Below are 14,137 nucleotides of genomic sequence, written 5' to 3'. Positions count from 1 at the left end.
TCTAAGATATTATCTCTCTTTGAGTGATATTAATAGCTGACTTTACTATACTATTAATAGCAATTCACAACCATCATTTTCATTTGATTCTTACAACAATACTATAAGGCCATTAGGGTAGACATTATTATCTCGATTTTATAGATGAAGAAACAGAAGCTCAAGGAGATTACATGATTTGCCCGAGATCATACATACATACAATGGTAGAACCAAGATTTAAATTCTTGTCTTCTGACACTAAGTCGAATGATCTTTACAACAAGATAGATCAAGACTTACTTTAAGAGGAAAATTGTTCCTTTGTTTAAGTCCATACAAAACAATGTCTAGGCCTATCCAATCAGTGCCTTTCAAGTAACACAAATTCATCAGTTAAGAAACTCACCTAGTTAACCATTTTGAACCCCTCACTCCAGAAGACTTACTATGAATTAATGCGAAGTAAAGTAAGCAGAACTAGGAAACTAAATACATAACCACTCCAACAATCCAAGCAGAAAGAATAACAGCACATCAAAACCAAACACTGTGTTATTATAATGACCGAGCATGGCCCCAAAGAAGGGATATGAGAATACATCTTCACTTCTTTGCAGAGCTGCAGGACTCTGGTGTGGAACATGACGCCTATTGTTAGATTCAGTTGATATGTTGGTTAGTTTTGCTGAACTCTCTCTTTTTAAAAATTCTTCATTATGAAAGATGGCTCTCCAGAGTCATCAACCACAGTGGTGGGGGGTTGGGGGGAAGGGAAGAATAAGAAATTCTTCTCCCTCTTCCCTTCTCTCCCTTTCTGATTTTCCACTTGGTCCCACCTCATCCCAACAGATATCCATGGGCTCCTGAAGGAAGTCTGAACAGGAAATGGGATTCCCTAATCTGAAGCCTTATTATTCATTGCTGACTGCTCTTCTGGGACACTAGACCTAATAACAGACGGATCAGCCCTTTGAGAGGGGGAACAGAGGGGTAAAACAACTGGAGAAATCAACAGAGGGTGGACCAGAATGGTTTCTACCCCTTTGGAAGTAGTGGAACCAAATGAATGCTATCCACAGAAGACCTGGAACCCTTTTCCTTGTTCCACCCCACCCCAAACCCCGGTCTTCACTCAAGGGACGCCACGATTTGCAAAACAGGTACTGGGTACAAGCGTGTTTCTTCAGCTGTGGGTTAGTCAGCTCTCACTTCCTTTGTTTTGATTCCTTACCGACCAATTTGTGCAACAATTTACAGCTGCTCACACTCAGCCAGTAGGAAGATGTAATTTGCAGGTTCATAAGAATAAGGATCAGATAAAATAATGTATGGAAAAGCACTTTATAAACCTTAAGTGCTATATAAATTGTGGTTATTATTATAGTAATAAATTTTAATTACACATTATAATATACTTTTATCTGTATCATAAGGATACCACAGAAATATCTTCTTAATACTGGATGCCAGGAAATAGTACATTGGAAAGAATGCTGAATTTGGAGTCAGGCAGCCTGAGTTTTAATTCTGGCTCTGCCACTTACTACCCATGTGCCCTTGGGTAAGTTGCTTGACTACTCTGGACCTCAGTTTCCTCACATGTAAAATGACAGAGTTGTACCAGATGACCTATAATAGCTTGTCCAGCTCTAAATTTATCATCCAGTGATTATATAGCCATAATTGTAGTCTATGAAACTGTAAACTAGAGGATTCATGTATCAGCTCTGATTTATCAAATGAGAGAATATATGAAACGTGCTTTGCAATCCTTAAAACACAAAATAAATATTAGCTGTCATCGTCACTACTGTTTTTAAATACCACTACTTGGCCAGATCTTGCTTTTTCTTTGCATTTTTCTACCATTGCTAGGTTCTAGAGAAAAAAAGAAATGTGGAGCTGAATTCCCTGGGATATTTAAACCTAAAAGTAATTGCCTAAGGTTATTCTGATGTTGAACTGTGAGTAAAAAAATCCTGGGGAGTCCTGAGCTTGTGGGAGGGAGGGAGAAGAGAGAGGGTTTTAAGCATGGAGTACTTTTTTTGGCTTTGAGTTATGGTCCCTTTTTTGGCTTTTTGGGGGCATCTTGCTTCCCAACCTTGCAGCAATCCTTGGGAGAAGCTAGAGGCTGCACCCAACCTTGGAATCTCCGGTGTTGAGACTGTGAAAACATCTGGTGATCAGCCTAGGGAAGCAATGAACTAGAGATGAAAGTTCTTCCTTGATTTACCAGCCAGGAGCAAGATGGCTGTAGGGTGATTTTTTTCCCTCTTTCTCCATAAGACTTTGAGACTAGGGTATTGAGAGTTGTTTCCCTAAAAAGGCATTAGTTTGGGCATAGAAACACCAGGATCAGAAGTCTGTGAGGGTGGAGGTAAGATTTCAGACCTCACTGGGAGTTGTGGTTGTCCACCATTCCATCATGTTAAAGCTAACATTGTTAATTTCATTATCAGGAATCTGGGAAATTTCAGATTCTGCCAAGGAGTGGCCCTGCTTCTCTGGACTCCAAACTCTATACTTAGTTTTAATTCTCCTTTTGTAAAAATAGACTGTTATTTATATAGGAGTGACCTCTTATATAATTTTTTCAGGTCACTTAAACTTGGAAAGGAGATTAGAATCTCAGTGGGATGGGGGCTGAGCCATGAGAGATTAATATATTATTATAATCATTTGTATCTCTAAGCAAAAACCCAGGCTGCATTAAAAGGAAAGCTCCAGAATCAGATCCCATCCACACATGTGCAAAGACAGTCAGAACCTGGTTGTGGATAGGTACTGCTTGGGCCATTTCAGTTACCTGGGCTGACAGTTCACAGCTTGGAAAGTTATCTGGTGGTTTACCCAGATAGAGCTCTCTGAATAGATACTCCAGAAAACCTCCTAGTGCCAATTTAAAGTAAGGACTTACGTGGATGAGAGCATGCCCTCCTCCACTCTTATAATTATTATATATAAATATAAATAAAACATAATTTTAAAAGTTTCTATTGGTTTACTTATTTAATAACTTTCAGCCCCTAAAAGCTTAGTATCTGTACATAGCTGTGAATCCTAGGGCTAATTTTATGACAACAGTTCAACTGAACAAACATTTATGAAGCACTTACTATATGCAGGACACTGTGCTAAGCACTGGGGATATGACAGTGAAAAATTATACAGTGGCTACCCTCGAGTTTATAATCGATTGGGGGTGGGGTTAAGACATGTATGCAGATGATCAGGATAAGAGTTAGAAAATCTATAAATGAATATATTACGAAGGGTGTACCAAGAGTCCCTCTAAGAAATTAATGAAAAGACATAGAATGTCAAAGTAAGAGAACAGTATAGACCAGCTCCAGGGAACTGGCTGCATTATAAGAGAATAATGTTTTATCTGTTTGGACAGTCAATCAATCAACCCAGCATTTTTTGAGTGCCTACTATGTTCCTGGTGTGCTATGGTCCATGAGGTCATGAAGAGTTGGACACAACTGAATCTATGTTCTAGGCACTGTGCCAAGTATTTGAGGGTATGAAGAAAGGCAAAAGAGAGCCCCTGGACAAAAGGAATTCAGAAAGCTCTGGTCTTTAGATAGCACCCTCAGGCAGGCATTTGGTGTTCTGCTTGACATCTGACTCATGTTCCTCCGCAATGGCGTGAGCATTATCATCTTCACATTTATCATCACTGTACACTTGTGTTTTTCCTCATTGAGGACCAATGTGTGTTTTAAATAGGGCACCTGGGCGGCACAGTGGATAAAGTGCCAGTCCTAGAATCAAGAGGACTTGAGTTTGAATGTGCCCTTAGACACTTTAGTGGCAAGTCACTTAATCCTCTTTGCCTCAGTTTCCTCATCGGTCAAATAAGCTGGAGAAGGAAATGGCAACCTATATTTCAGTATTTCTGCCAAGAAAATCCCAAATGGGGTCATAGAGAGTCAGCCATGACTGAAATAACTCAACAACAATATGTTTTTAAAAGGTGCTTTTCTTACCCCTTGCAATGGATTTTCTTGTTTGAATTTGCTACATCCCCCATGCTCTGCCTTGGCAATTTTTATGCCTTGCAAACAAACATAAGTGGAAAATGACCAAATTTATATTCCTGAAAATTGTGTTAATCTTCCAGCTATGTTAAATTATAAAAATCCTGTGCATTAAAAAGATATCACTTAGAGTAGTTTGAACAGATGTAAGTGCTATGTAATATAAATATGCATAATCAAAATAAAACATATGCAAAGGAAATATGGGAAGTAGTATTTCAGATAAGTATGATACTTTATGTTTGTGATGACTAATTAATGCATTTTACACAACATGAAAATGAGGCTTATCATTATCACTTTGTTTTTTAGGGCCTACAGTCTAGGTGAAGATTATAATGAGGGATGAATGCAGAGTTAGAATTGGAAATGGAGTTTTCTAGAGCATGTACAAAGCTCATTAAGCAAAAGCAGAGTGAACTAAATCACAGAAGGGTAGAATATTAAAGGTTCTGCAGACTTCAGAGGTAGATTATCTACATCAGTGGTTTTTAACCTAGGGGCCATGAACTCCCCAGAGCACTGTGGATAGATTTCAGGGGATCAGTGAATGTAGAGCTTTTAATAGTTTGATAAACTCTATTTCGATATAATCTACTTCTTTTGCAAATACATATACAAATATACATATGTAAGTATTTTATTTTATGTATTCAAAAACATGATTCCAAGAAGGGGTCCATAAGCTTCTTCAGACTTCCAAAAGGGTTCATGACATACTTTTGATCTAGAGAAACCTCCCAATCTATCTAGGACTCCCTTCTCCCACATCCTTGCCACATATGTGGTCATATAGCTTCTGCTTAGACACTCTCAGTACAGAGATATTAGTGATCTCATACCATTTTGGGAAAACTTGAATAGTTAATAAGTCTTTTACTAGATTGAACCAATATCTGCTCTCCTTTGACTATCACCTATTGCTCCTATTTTTTTTCCCATGAAATCACATTGACTAAGTGTCTTTCACATGAAAGCCTTTTAAATATTTGACAGTTATTGTACTAGGTTCCATCCAAGTCTCTTCTCTAGGCTAAATATTCCTACTTCCACAAACTGTTCCTCAAATTACATCATTTCCAGACAGAGGAACTATTGTGTAATAAAGAGAAAGACAGCCTTGAAGGCAGGAGAATCTGGATTCAAGTCCTACTCCTAACACATACTGGCTATGTAAGCCTGGGAGAGTTGAGATGCACCTTAGATCTCTCTGAAGAATTTTGGTATCCGTTGTGAGACATGGAAGACACTGGCACAAGACTGTTCAGCATGGTGTGCCTGCATTTAAAGAAGGCACTGTGCTCTATGAGCAAAGTAGAATTGCAATAGTACAAAAGAAACATGAAATGTGCAAATTGAGAGACATCTCCTTCTCAAATGTTCATATGGACTATTTGTGCCCAACCTGTGGTAGAGCCTTCTGAGCTTGTGTTGATGTGATCAGCCACGTTTGGACATATTGTACATTGACCCCCAACATCATGATGTCATTTTGGTCCTCTTTGATTGAGGACAACAAACAAAAAAAAATGCGAACCTGGACAAGTCACTTAATCTGTCTCTTAGTTCTCTAGGTAATTCTAACACTATAAATTGCAGAGAAAGTGCTGACTTGCATTGGCACTGGGAGCTCCCTCACCTGGGAATTCCCTATACCACTGAAATCATAGTTTGTATGCCTACCCAGACATTTTGCCATAGGAGTTACTTTCTTTTAGATGCCTTCAATTTTGTCAGTCTCTCTTAAAATGCAGTGCTCAGAAAGAACTGAGAGCAAAGTTGGTGCCCATCAACTGGGAAATGGGAATGGAATGGAATATTACTGGGACATAAGAAACAAGAATTATGAAGAATTCAGAAAAGTATAGGAAGATATGTGAACTGATGCAGAGTAAAATCTATAGAACCAGGAAAACAATATACATCATGACTAGAACAATGTAGATGGAAGAATAAAGATAAAACCAAATGCTATATAATTAAAGTGATCAAATTTGGCCCTAAAGAAGAGTTGGGAAATTTATATTGACCTAATTCCTTTCATCATACACATGGAGAATGACAGGTGTGGAACATTACAGGACTGTCAGACCCGGTGCCTATATTAGTTACTTTTATTGAACTACTTTTACATCTTTTTTTAAAAAAATCTTTGTTACAAGGGCTAGCTTACTGGGTAGGGAAGGGGCATATGCAGAAACGAATGTAATGTAAAAATAAATGGCATCCATAAAAATAAGATAACATGTTTAAAATGTGCTCAGAACTGGGCAGAGTATTCTTGGTGTAATTTGACCAAGGGAGCGAATAGCAGGACTACAGCATATGCCTCCCCTCTAATACACTCAATGCTAACTTTCAGTAATTGGTTAAGGATTAGTAATTGGTATTATTGCACCTGTCGTGTCAGGCCCAGATCCTTTCGGTAAACATGTTAACATAAATAGCTCATGGAACCTCCCCCAAAATATTACAAAATATTTAATGCATCTCTTATGCCACATCTATTTACTTCTGGGCTCTTAGACTTGGTTGACAATTTCCACAGGCCTGTAGTATGCTTTTATTTTGACAAAAAAAAGCATCAGGCTAAGATTGTGTTTAGATAGCCTGGTCCAGGTCTCCCATTTAAGAGTTTCCTAATCATATCCTGTTTCATTTCACTCAGTTAAATCTCTAACATTCCTCAGATGTAACTCATTTCATAGCTGTCACAACGCTTCTGACTCTCTCTACTCCATGGATTAATCTGATGGCATGGGCAGAATGTTTATACTAATAGTCACTTGATTTTCAGCGGAAAGGACCAAGAAAAGACGTGCTAGTTTTCTACTTAGAATCATAACAGAAGTCATTCTCTTTAGAGCTTTGGAATGAGAACCACAGAGGAAGGAAGAAAAAGGGAAGAGAAGGAGGGAGGTAGTGAGGGAGGGAAACACTGGGGACTGTGCTGAGGCATAGAGGGCCAGTGGTGGCCATTCAGGACTTTTCTCTATCCATGTGACTGAAAATCTCAAGGGGGTAATGTGAAGGCTTCATATGAGTTTAGGGGATGAAGTATGCACCTTCCCAGTTCCACATAAATCAGATTTACAATGACTTTTTTTCTTAAGAAAATTCCAATTCAGTTCCATGGAGTATAACAATTCAGTTTGGAATGGTATAGAAGGTAAACCTGCCACTTTTGTATTTGTGGGTGGCCTGTAATGGGGCAACGGGAGGAGGGACAGGATGTGGGACCAGTGAGCAAAACCTCACCTTCCCTCTAGCACAGAAACCTATCAAAGTCTGCCGACCACAGGCAGACTGGAAAGGACAAGAGTAACGATCCAGTTCAACTGCTTGATTACAAATGAGAAAGCTGAGGCCTCTCCAAAAAGGTGAAGCAACCTGTTCAAGGTCACACATGGAGTAAATAGCTGAGCTGAGATTTGAACTCAGGACCTGTGATTTCTGCTCCTGAGATTCCACTTTTCCCATTGTCCCTTTAGGCTATATGTATATAATGAGAAGAAAAATTCCTTCCTGCCTGCACAGGATCATAGCTGTAAAGCTGGAAATGGCCTGAGAGCTCATCTTATTTAATCCACTCTTCTTACAGATGAGGAAACTGAGGCCTAGATGAGTAATGTGATTGGCTTAAGGCCACAGAGCCAGAAATTGAACTCAGGTCTCCTGATTTCAAATCCAGCATTCTTTCCTCTCCTCTAGGCCAAATGGTCTGGCACTGAGAATGGAGTTACTCTACCAGGGCTCCCCGCACTTGACTGGAGTCCTAACTCTTGTATGTTGGTCTGAGGCAGCAGAATGAACTAAATTATCTTCTACTTGCTACTTAAGATAGAGAAAAAAGGAATTGGGATGGTTCCTGACCACTAATTATGACCATGTCCCCAAGTTTCCTATCTTCCCTCCCCTATTGTCCTTAACACTATTTTACCAAAAGTGGGATTTAGAAGAAGAGAGAAGGGATGAATAAAGAAGATGGAAAAATCATCCTGGTGTACTATGCATGAAAGGGGGTGTGTGTGTGTTTGTGTGTATGTGTGTGTGTGCGCACACCAATGGAACCAAAAATCCTTGAAGTACTGGAGTCATGAGGTGTGTGTAGAAAGAAAAAGGGAGAGACAGGATCTTGGAATTAAATCACTGAAAGAAATTAACCCAGATCCACTTCCTTTTTCACCTCAAACATGGTAATCACCATAAGGTCCTCTGATGGTTACTTAATTATTTTACTTTCCCAAGCTTAAGGAATAAATCATTCAGCCATGACTATAAAAGAGTCTATAACACCGGCAATATCTATACTATAAAGGTAAATCAAAATAAAGTGTCAAATCTCATCAAGGTCAACCAGACAAATTTTGTCTTTATTTATGTGTGTAAGGCAGAGCATACACATATCTGTCACATTCCCTAGTAATCAGAAACATGTGTAGTCCTAGGGGGTGAAGTAGGAAGAAGAAAAAGGAAATCAGGTTCCTAGTTTCTTTGGGAGCCATTCAGGAGTGCTTGGAGCATCTGTCTTTGACAGCCAAAAAACAAACTGAGAAAAATGTTGCCTGATTGGGTGCGTTTACTTTATCAAGCAAGTGGGTCTTGAGATAATCAGCACAAATCCTTGGTTTGAGATTTGCTTTCTTCTTCAAGCCCAGGAAGGTGCTTGTCGCTCATCTATATGGATGAGGAGGAGGAGAAAGGAAGAAGTTCCCTTAGTGTGGAGGTGGAAAGTGGGAAGTGTGTGTGTGTGTGTGTGTGTGTGTGTGTGTGCGCGTGTGCATGTGTGTGTCTGTGTGTGTCCATGGTGGGGTGGAGGGAGAAATGCTGTTTCCAGGTTACTGGAACTACTCAGCTCCTGGGAGAAGAGGGACTGTTAAACCACTCACTTTTAGAGGAGCACAAAATCTCTCTTCTGGGTGGCTTTGTCTATAACCCACTATCGGTCTCTATAGCTCTGTCCTTTGGGATTGAGCCCCCAGGGCAACAAGCGAATGTGATAGTCACATGGCATCTCTGTATAATGGGAAACATTTCTGCCTTCCTCCTCCTTTTCACCTCTCGCCAAGGAGAGGGAGGCAACATAGAAAAGAGGATTTGGAGTCAGAAGTTGTTTTTCAGTTGTGCCTGACTCTTTGTGACCCCATTTGGGATGTCATTCCCTTCTTTAGCTCATTTTACAGATAAGGAAACTTAGGCAAACAGAATTAAGTGACTTACCTAGGGTCACACAGCTATAAGTGTCTGAGGTTGAATTTGAACTCGAGCTGGCATTTTATCCACTGCTCCCCCTAGCTGTCAGAAGATCAGAGTTCAAACCCTGCCTTTGCTGTTTGCTACTTCTGTGATTGACCTTAAGCAAGTCCCTAACCTTCCTAGACTTGGTTGCCTCATTGGGAAATGAGGGGGTTTAAGTAGGTGACTTCTAAGGCCCCTTCCAGTTCTAGTTCTGTGAAGCCATGTCCTACAAATGTGCATTAGGAAAAATTGGCCTCAATGAAGAGATTAAATGAACCTGGGGTGAGAAGAAAATCGTAAGCAATATAATCTTCCTCCTGGGAAAAGGAATATTTTTTTAAGGAGTGATTCCCCTCCCCCCCCTTCAGCCTCCCCTCATGCTTACCTTTGTTTAATCGTCCCATCACTGTAAATTCAAAATACTTGCTATTATCTGATGAAGAGTAAAGGCCAAATATGGTGGCAGAACTTTTTGTCTGAAGCTTAAAGGTTGCAATCACATAGAACTCATTCAGGGTGGGATCCATTAGGATTGGTTTCAGGAAACTTGTAACCAGTTTTTGGTTTGTAGACGAAAGGAGATCGAAGACTGTAAAAAAGCAACAGGGGAAAATTAAACAGTGCGTTAACCCGTGAGCAGGAACGTTCCTGCAGAATGAAACCCAACCTTTCACTACTGTGCTTTGGGGCCAGATACTGGGTGACCCTGTAACAATTAGCTCTTTGCTCACTTGCCCAGAGTAAATAATGAGTCCTATTACAAGGCTGAATCGCTAGCGTTGTTTTATAAAATAACGGTATGGTAATGTAATGCATTAGACCAGTCGGGTAATCCCCCCCTGGAAAACTTTCACAGGTCCTTCCTGCCCACAGTGGTGTCTCAGCAACAGCGCCCTGAGAGGCATTATGGAAGTATGGACCAGTAGCAGCAGCAATAGCAAAGAGGGGAGACAGGACTGACCTGAGAAACACAGAACACTGGCCCCTGCTTAGGGACTACAGACAAAGAAGTGAAGAGGGAGAAAAGAGCAACTATGGGTAGAACATAACCTTTACCGATCATTCTTGCCCTGGCCCAAAGAATGCTACTGCTGCTGTGGGGTCATTTACATATACTGGGTATGAAGGAGTTAATTTTATGTCCACAGTGACCGACCCTTCACTAAAGCCTCACTTTAATGCCGCCTTGGAGTGGAGGTGGCTCGGGGCAAAGGCTTTGGAAGGAGGGGAAAAGCCTGGAATTCAGTCCTAGGGCTAAGTTTGGAGGGACTCACCACTACCCAGCGCCAACTTGGGGAGAGGACAGCTACTCGTGAGGACTGTTTAACCAAGGTGCGGAGGGGGGTTGAGATCTGTATTGGTGAAGGGACTACCAATCCTGATGAGACCACAAATCTCGCCCAAGCTTGAGCTCAGAGTTGAAAAGGAAGGAACCTTAGGGACCTGGGAGGCAGAGTAGTGGAAAGGGTTCTAGGCTTGGAGCCAGAGGACCTGGGTTTGAATCCTGAACAAATGCCTTCACGTCACTAGTCCTCAGTTTCTTTATTAAATGAGAGAGTTGGATTAAATGGCTTTTAAGGTCCCTTCTAGCTCAAAAATCTATGATCCTTAAAGTACTGGAGAAAACAGCCCATCCATCTAGTGAGGCAGTAGAGACTCTACAGATAGATTGCACACCAAAGGTGAGCCATTAGTTGTCTCCAATTCCGAGTGTGCCTGACCTTAAATGGAACCAGACGATAGCACTTACTTTCAACGACTGAGGTGTGTTATTGAGCCAAGTATGTGCATGGACCACGTAGCAGGAGGAAACAGCATAAGTTGCAGAAGTAGCATTGGACAACTTCTCTTGGTCCCTTTAAAAAACCTACTCTCTTGAGAATCTCAGCCCAATTATTTTTTTAGGAGACCAAGAAAACATCAGATTTCAAATGGGTTGATAGGATATGCACTGAAAACCAACAGTGCTTTGACAGAGTAAGGAAACACATACTGTTTAGTGCATGAGTGGCAATTCACATCCAGACCCAGGTGCCTCGAATTTGTTCTCTGTGTGGTGTGAGGGAATTTTGGCCAGAACACGAAGGCTGCTACCTAATGGGTTTCAGAAAAAGGGAATGGAATCTTTAAACCTGGGGAGGAATGGAATTTTGAAACTTCCACCTGTAGAGTCGAGGGAGAACAAGGCAATACTGTTTAAAACTTCACTACAGGAGGTTCCATTTTCCAAAAAGAGTCTCTGTAATCTTAAAGTTCAAGGATCACCCTCAAAACTAAACACATTTGATTTATGTTCTTGCTTTTCGCCAAGGTCCCTTCTGTGACTTACCTTGGGCAAAAACGTCAGTTCCCTTCATGTGCACCACTGAATTTTCTTCTCTTATGGGGGCATGGTGGTGATTAATCACTGCTGAGCACCCCTAGTGTTTTGAAGAGGAAATGAACCCCTGTACATTTATTCCATTGCTGAGGTTAGTCCTCAAGGTAAGCACTACCTTCTGGGTTAGAGGCAAAATCTCTGCTCCCAAGTGAATTCAACGTTGTGAATTACGTTGCGTATTTCTAGAAAGCTCAGAGGGAAAAGGAACTTTCTAGTTTCACATTTTCATCATTTTCAGAGCTGGAAGGAACCTGATAAATTTATTCAACTGTAAATAGGAAACTTCAGATAAACAAATCTGTTTGGCACTTGAGAGTCTACACTGATCAAATTAAGCAGATAATTACCAATTTTTCATTTCAAGTTTTATAGGCTTTATTTAAGTCTCCATAAAATAATCTTTCCCTTGTTTTGTCAAAAGGAGTAAGGGCCGCCTAAACAGTGCCTATTCGGATAGAGAATTCATAAACTTTCAAACAAGAAAAATATAAACGTGTCTCAAAATATCACTTGTGACCTGCCAAATGACTTCTGCAGTAATAAAATCTCTTTTGAGTTATGTAAGGAGGAAAGCTTCCTCACTCAGAAGCTCAGGTCTCGAAGAATCCAAGCTACGGAACATTTCAAATAGGTTTTCCAAACACTAAGGCAGAGGTCCAGTGCACCCTTAAACCACAACTTCTGGTTGCCTAGGCTGGAATGGAGCAGAGCAATATGCTGAAAACTTGCATTTAAATAGATGACTACAGGAATGTCCTGGTTATTGGAGGGCTAAAGAACTCTGAATATAGATGCTACTGACTTCGTTTTGGAAATATGGATATTCTGAGACCTGCTGATGAATAAAGAAGCTTTCCCTTAAAATTTATGTTGTCTTTTTTTCCCCTTCTGTTTTATTTTCTCAGTACAGTAATGATCTAAGCCTGGCACCAACTTCAAACAAATGAAGGCCATGGCTGGATAGGACATAACACTTCCTATTAGCTCTTCCTACTTAAGTAATTCTATCTTATTGAGCCTTATATTAATTTTCTTAAAGAGCTCTTCACCTACTTCATACTTATATAACAAAAGGGTTTGAGGTCTGACTTTTCAGAGTTGCCACTGAATATTGTTATCTCCCCACAAAGGGAAAAGAGGACCTATTCTTCAGCAGCTTTCAAATCCCAGACAAGCTTCAGGGTTCACTTTGCTCACCCAGGGGAGGAGACAGAAGCTGGCAGCAGACAAATAAGAGAGGAGAGGACGCTTTGGAGGGATTAATGGGTATGGCTATCGTGGAGAGCATTTCTCAGGGGCATGCCATATCTCAGAAGATCTACAAACTTTTTAAATAAAACTTTTGAGGAAAATGCCAGGTGTTTTCATACTGTCCCCACCCCCAATTTAGTATTCCTACCCCTGCTCCCTACCCCTTACCATGAAACGAACACCTTCCCATTGCAGGAATGTGTGATTATTTCATAGTCACATTTTGAGATAGAATTTTAGAGATGGACAGGACCTTACGGATCTTACACATAATTTTGATTTTGTGATTGTTGCTTCTTAGACATAATTTTGATTACATGATTGTTGCTGCTAGTATCATCTTTTTAAACTTTTACTTAAGGGAGATAGAAGAGATGGAGAATCAGGAATTAAGAGGAATAAGAGTTACTTTCCAGGGCTCAATTACATGGTAGCGTGGCAAGCTTTAGAATAGAGTGACTTGATCTTATATCTATCTGCCTGTCAGTCACAACCCACTCCTAGTTCAGTGGCAAGCTCTCAGCCCAGCCCCAGCCCAGGGACTGTTCCTGAGCCTACTTACCTTGAGGTGCAGCCTGGGCTCCAAAGCCTGGCCAGGACTGGAGGAAGATGTGCAGGAAGAGGAAGGCAGCTTTGCGTGTGGTCAACATAGTGCTTTTTTTCTGATTTTGTTGGCTAGTGAGGAGAGCAGAGGGCACAGCAGCCCAGTTGTTCTGCTTGTGAGTGTAGGTACGTGTGTCGGTCTTGGAGCAGCTCAGGTGGACGATGCTCAGAATTGGGCTGTGCCCTGCCCGGTGCTGTCCCCTGTGCAGTTCAGCCCCTCCAGTCGAGGAGATAGAAGCTCAGCGGGTGGCACGTCTAGGGCCGGCCAGACGGGCGCTCTCTGACTGGGGCTCAGCATCTAACGGGGCTGTTTATGCTCGGGGCTGCCCCTGGCCAGGCGGTGGGGGAGGGACCGAAGCGGGTTGCAGCCCCCTTGGCTGTGACTATCTTTTCACCGGTTGGGAGGCGCTGGGGCGGGCTGGGCGGGCAGGGCGGGTCTGGATGGACCCCAGGAAGAGTCCAGAGGCAAAATGGGGGCCAGAGACCAGGGAGGGCATTGAGCGGGAAAGTGAAGAAGGCAGACGGGTTCTGGGAAGCAGGAGAGACACGCTACCAGGAAAGAATGGAAGAGGGACCTAGAGAAGAGGGAGAACGGACAGACATGGGAAATGAATGAAGAAACAGGGGGCAGAGAGAGGGT

General features: G+C 41.4%; 1 protein-coding gene across 1 annotated transcript in view; it reads right to left on the bottom strand.

Annotated features, from left to right (window-relative positions):
* THBS4 (thrombospondin 4) overlaps positions 1–13,824 on the bottom strand; it is a 58,051-nt gene extending 44,227 nt beyond the window's left edge. Inside the window, exons 1-2 of the mRNA XM_020998458.1 lie at positions 13,457–13,824; positions 9,649–9,852 (exon numbers count right to left, since the gene is read on the bottom strand). Coding sequence (XP_020854117.1) covers positions 9,649–9,852; positions 13,457–13,544 — 292 coding nt within the window. The 5' untranslated portion in view covers positions 13,545–13,824. The remainder of the gene's footprint in view (positions 1–9,648; positions 9,853–13,456) is intronic.
* Between the last annotated feature and the right edge of the window lie 313 nt (positions 13,825–14,137).

The sequence above is a fragment of the Phascolarctos cinereus genome, unplaced genomic scaffold, assembly GCF_003287225.1.
Source record: "Phascolarctos cinereus isolate Bilbo 61053 unplaced genomic scaffold, phaCin_HiC Scaffold_4;HRSCAF=312, whole genome shotgun sequence".
In the NCBI taxonomy this organism is placed as follows: Eukaryota; Metazoa; Chordata; class Mammalia; order Diprotodontia; family Phascolarctidae; genus Phascolarctos; species Phascolarctos cinereus.
This window is presented reverse-complemented; position numbering and strand designations above follow the sequence as displayed.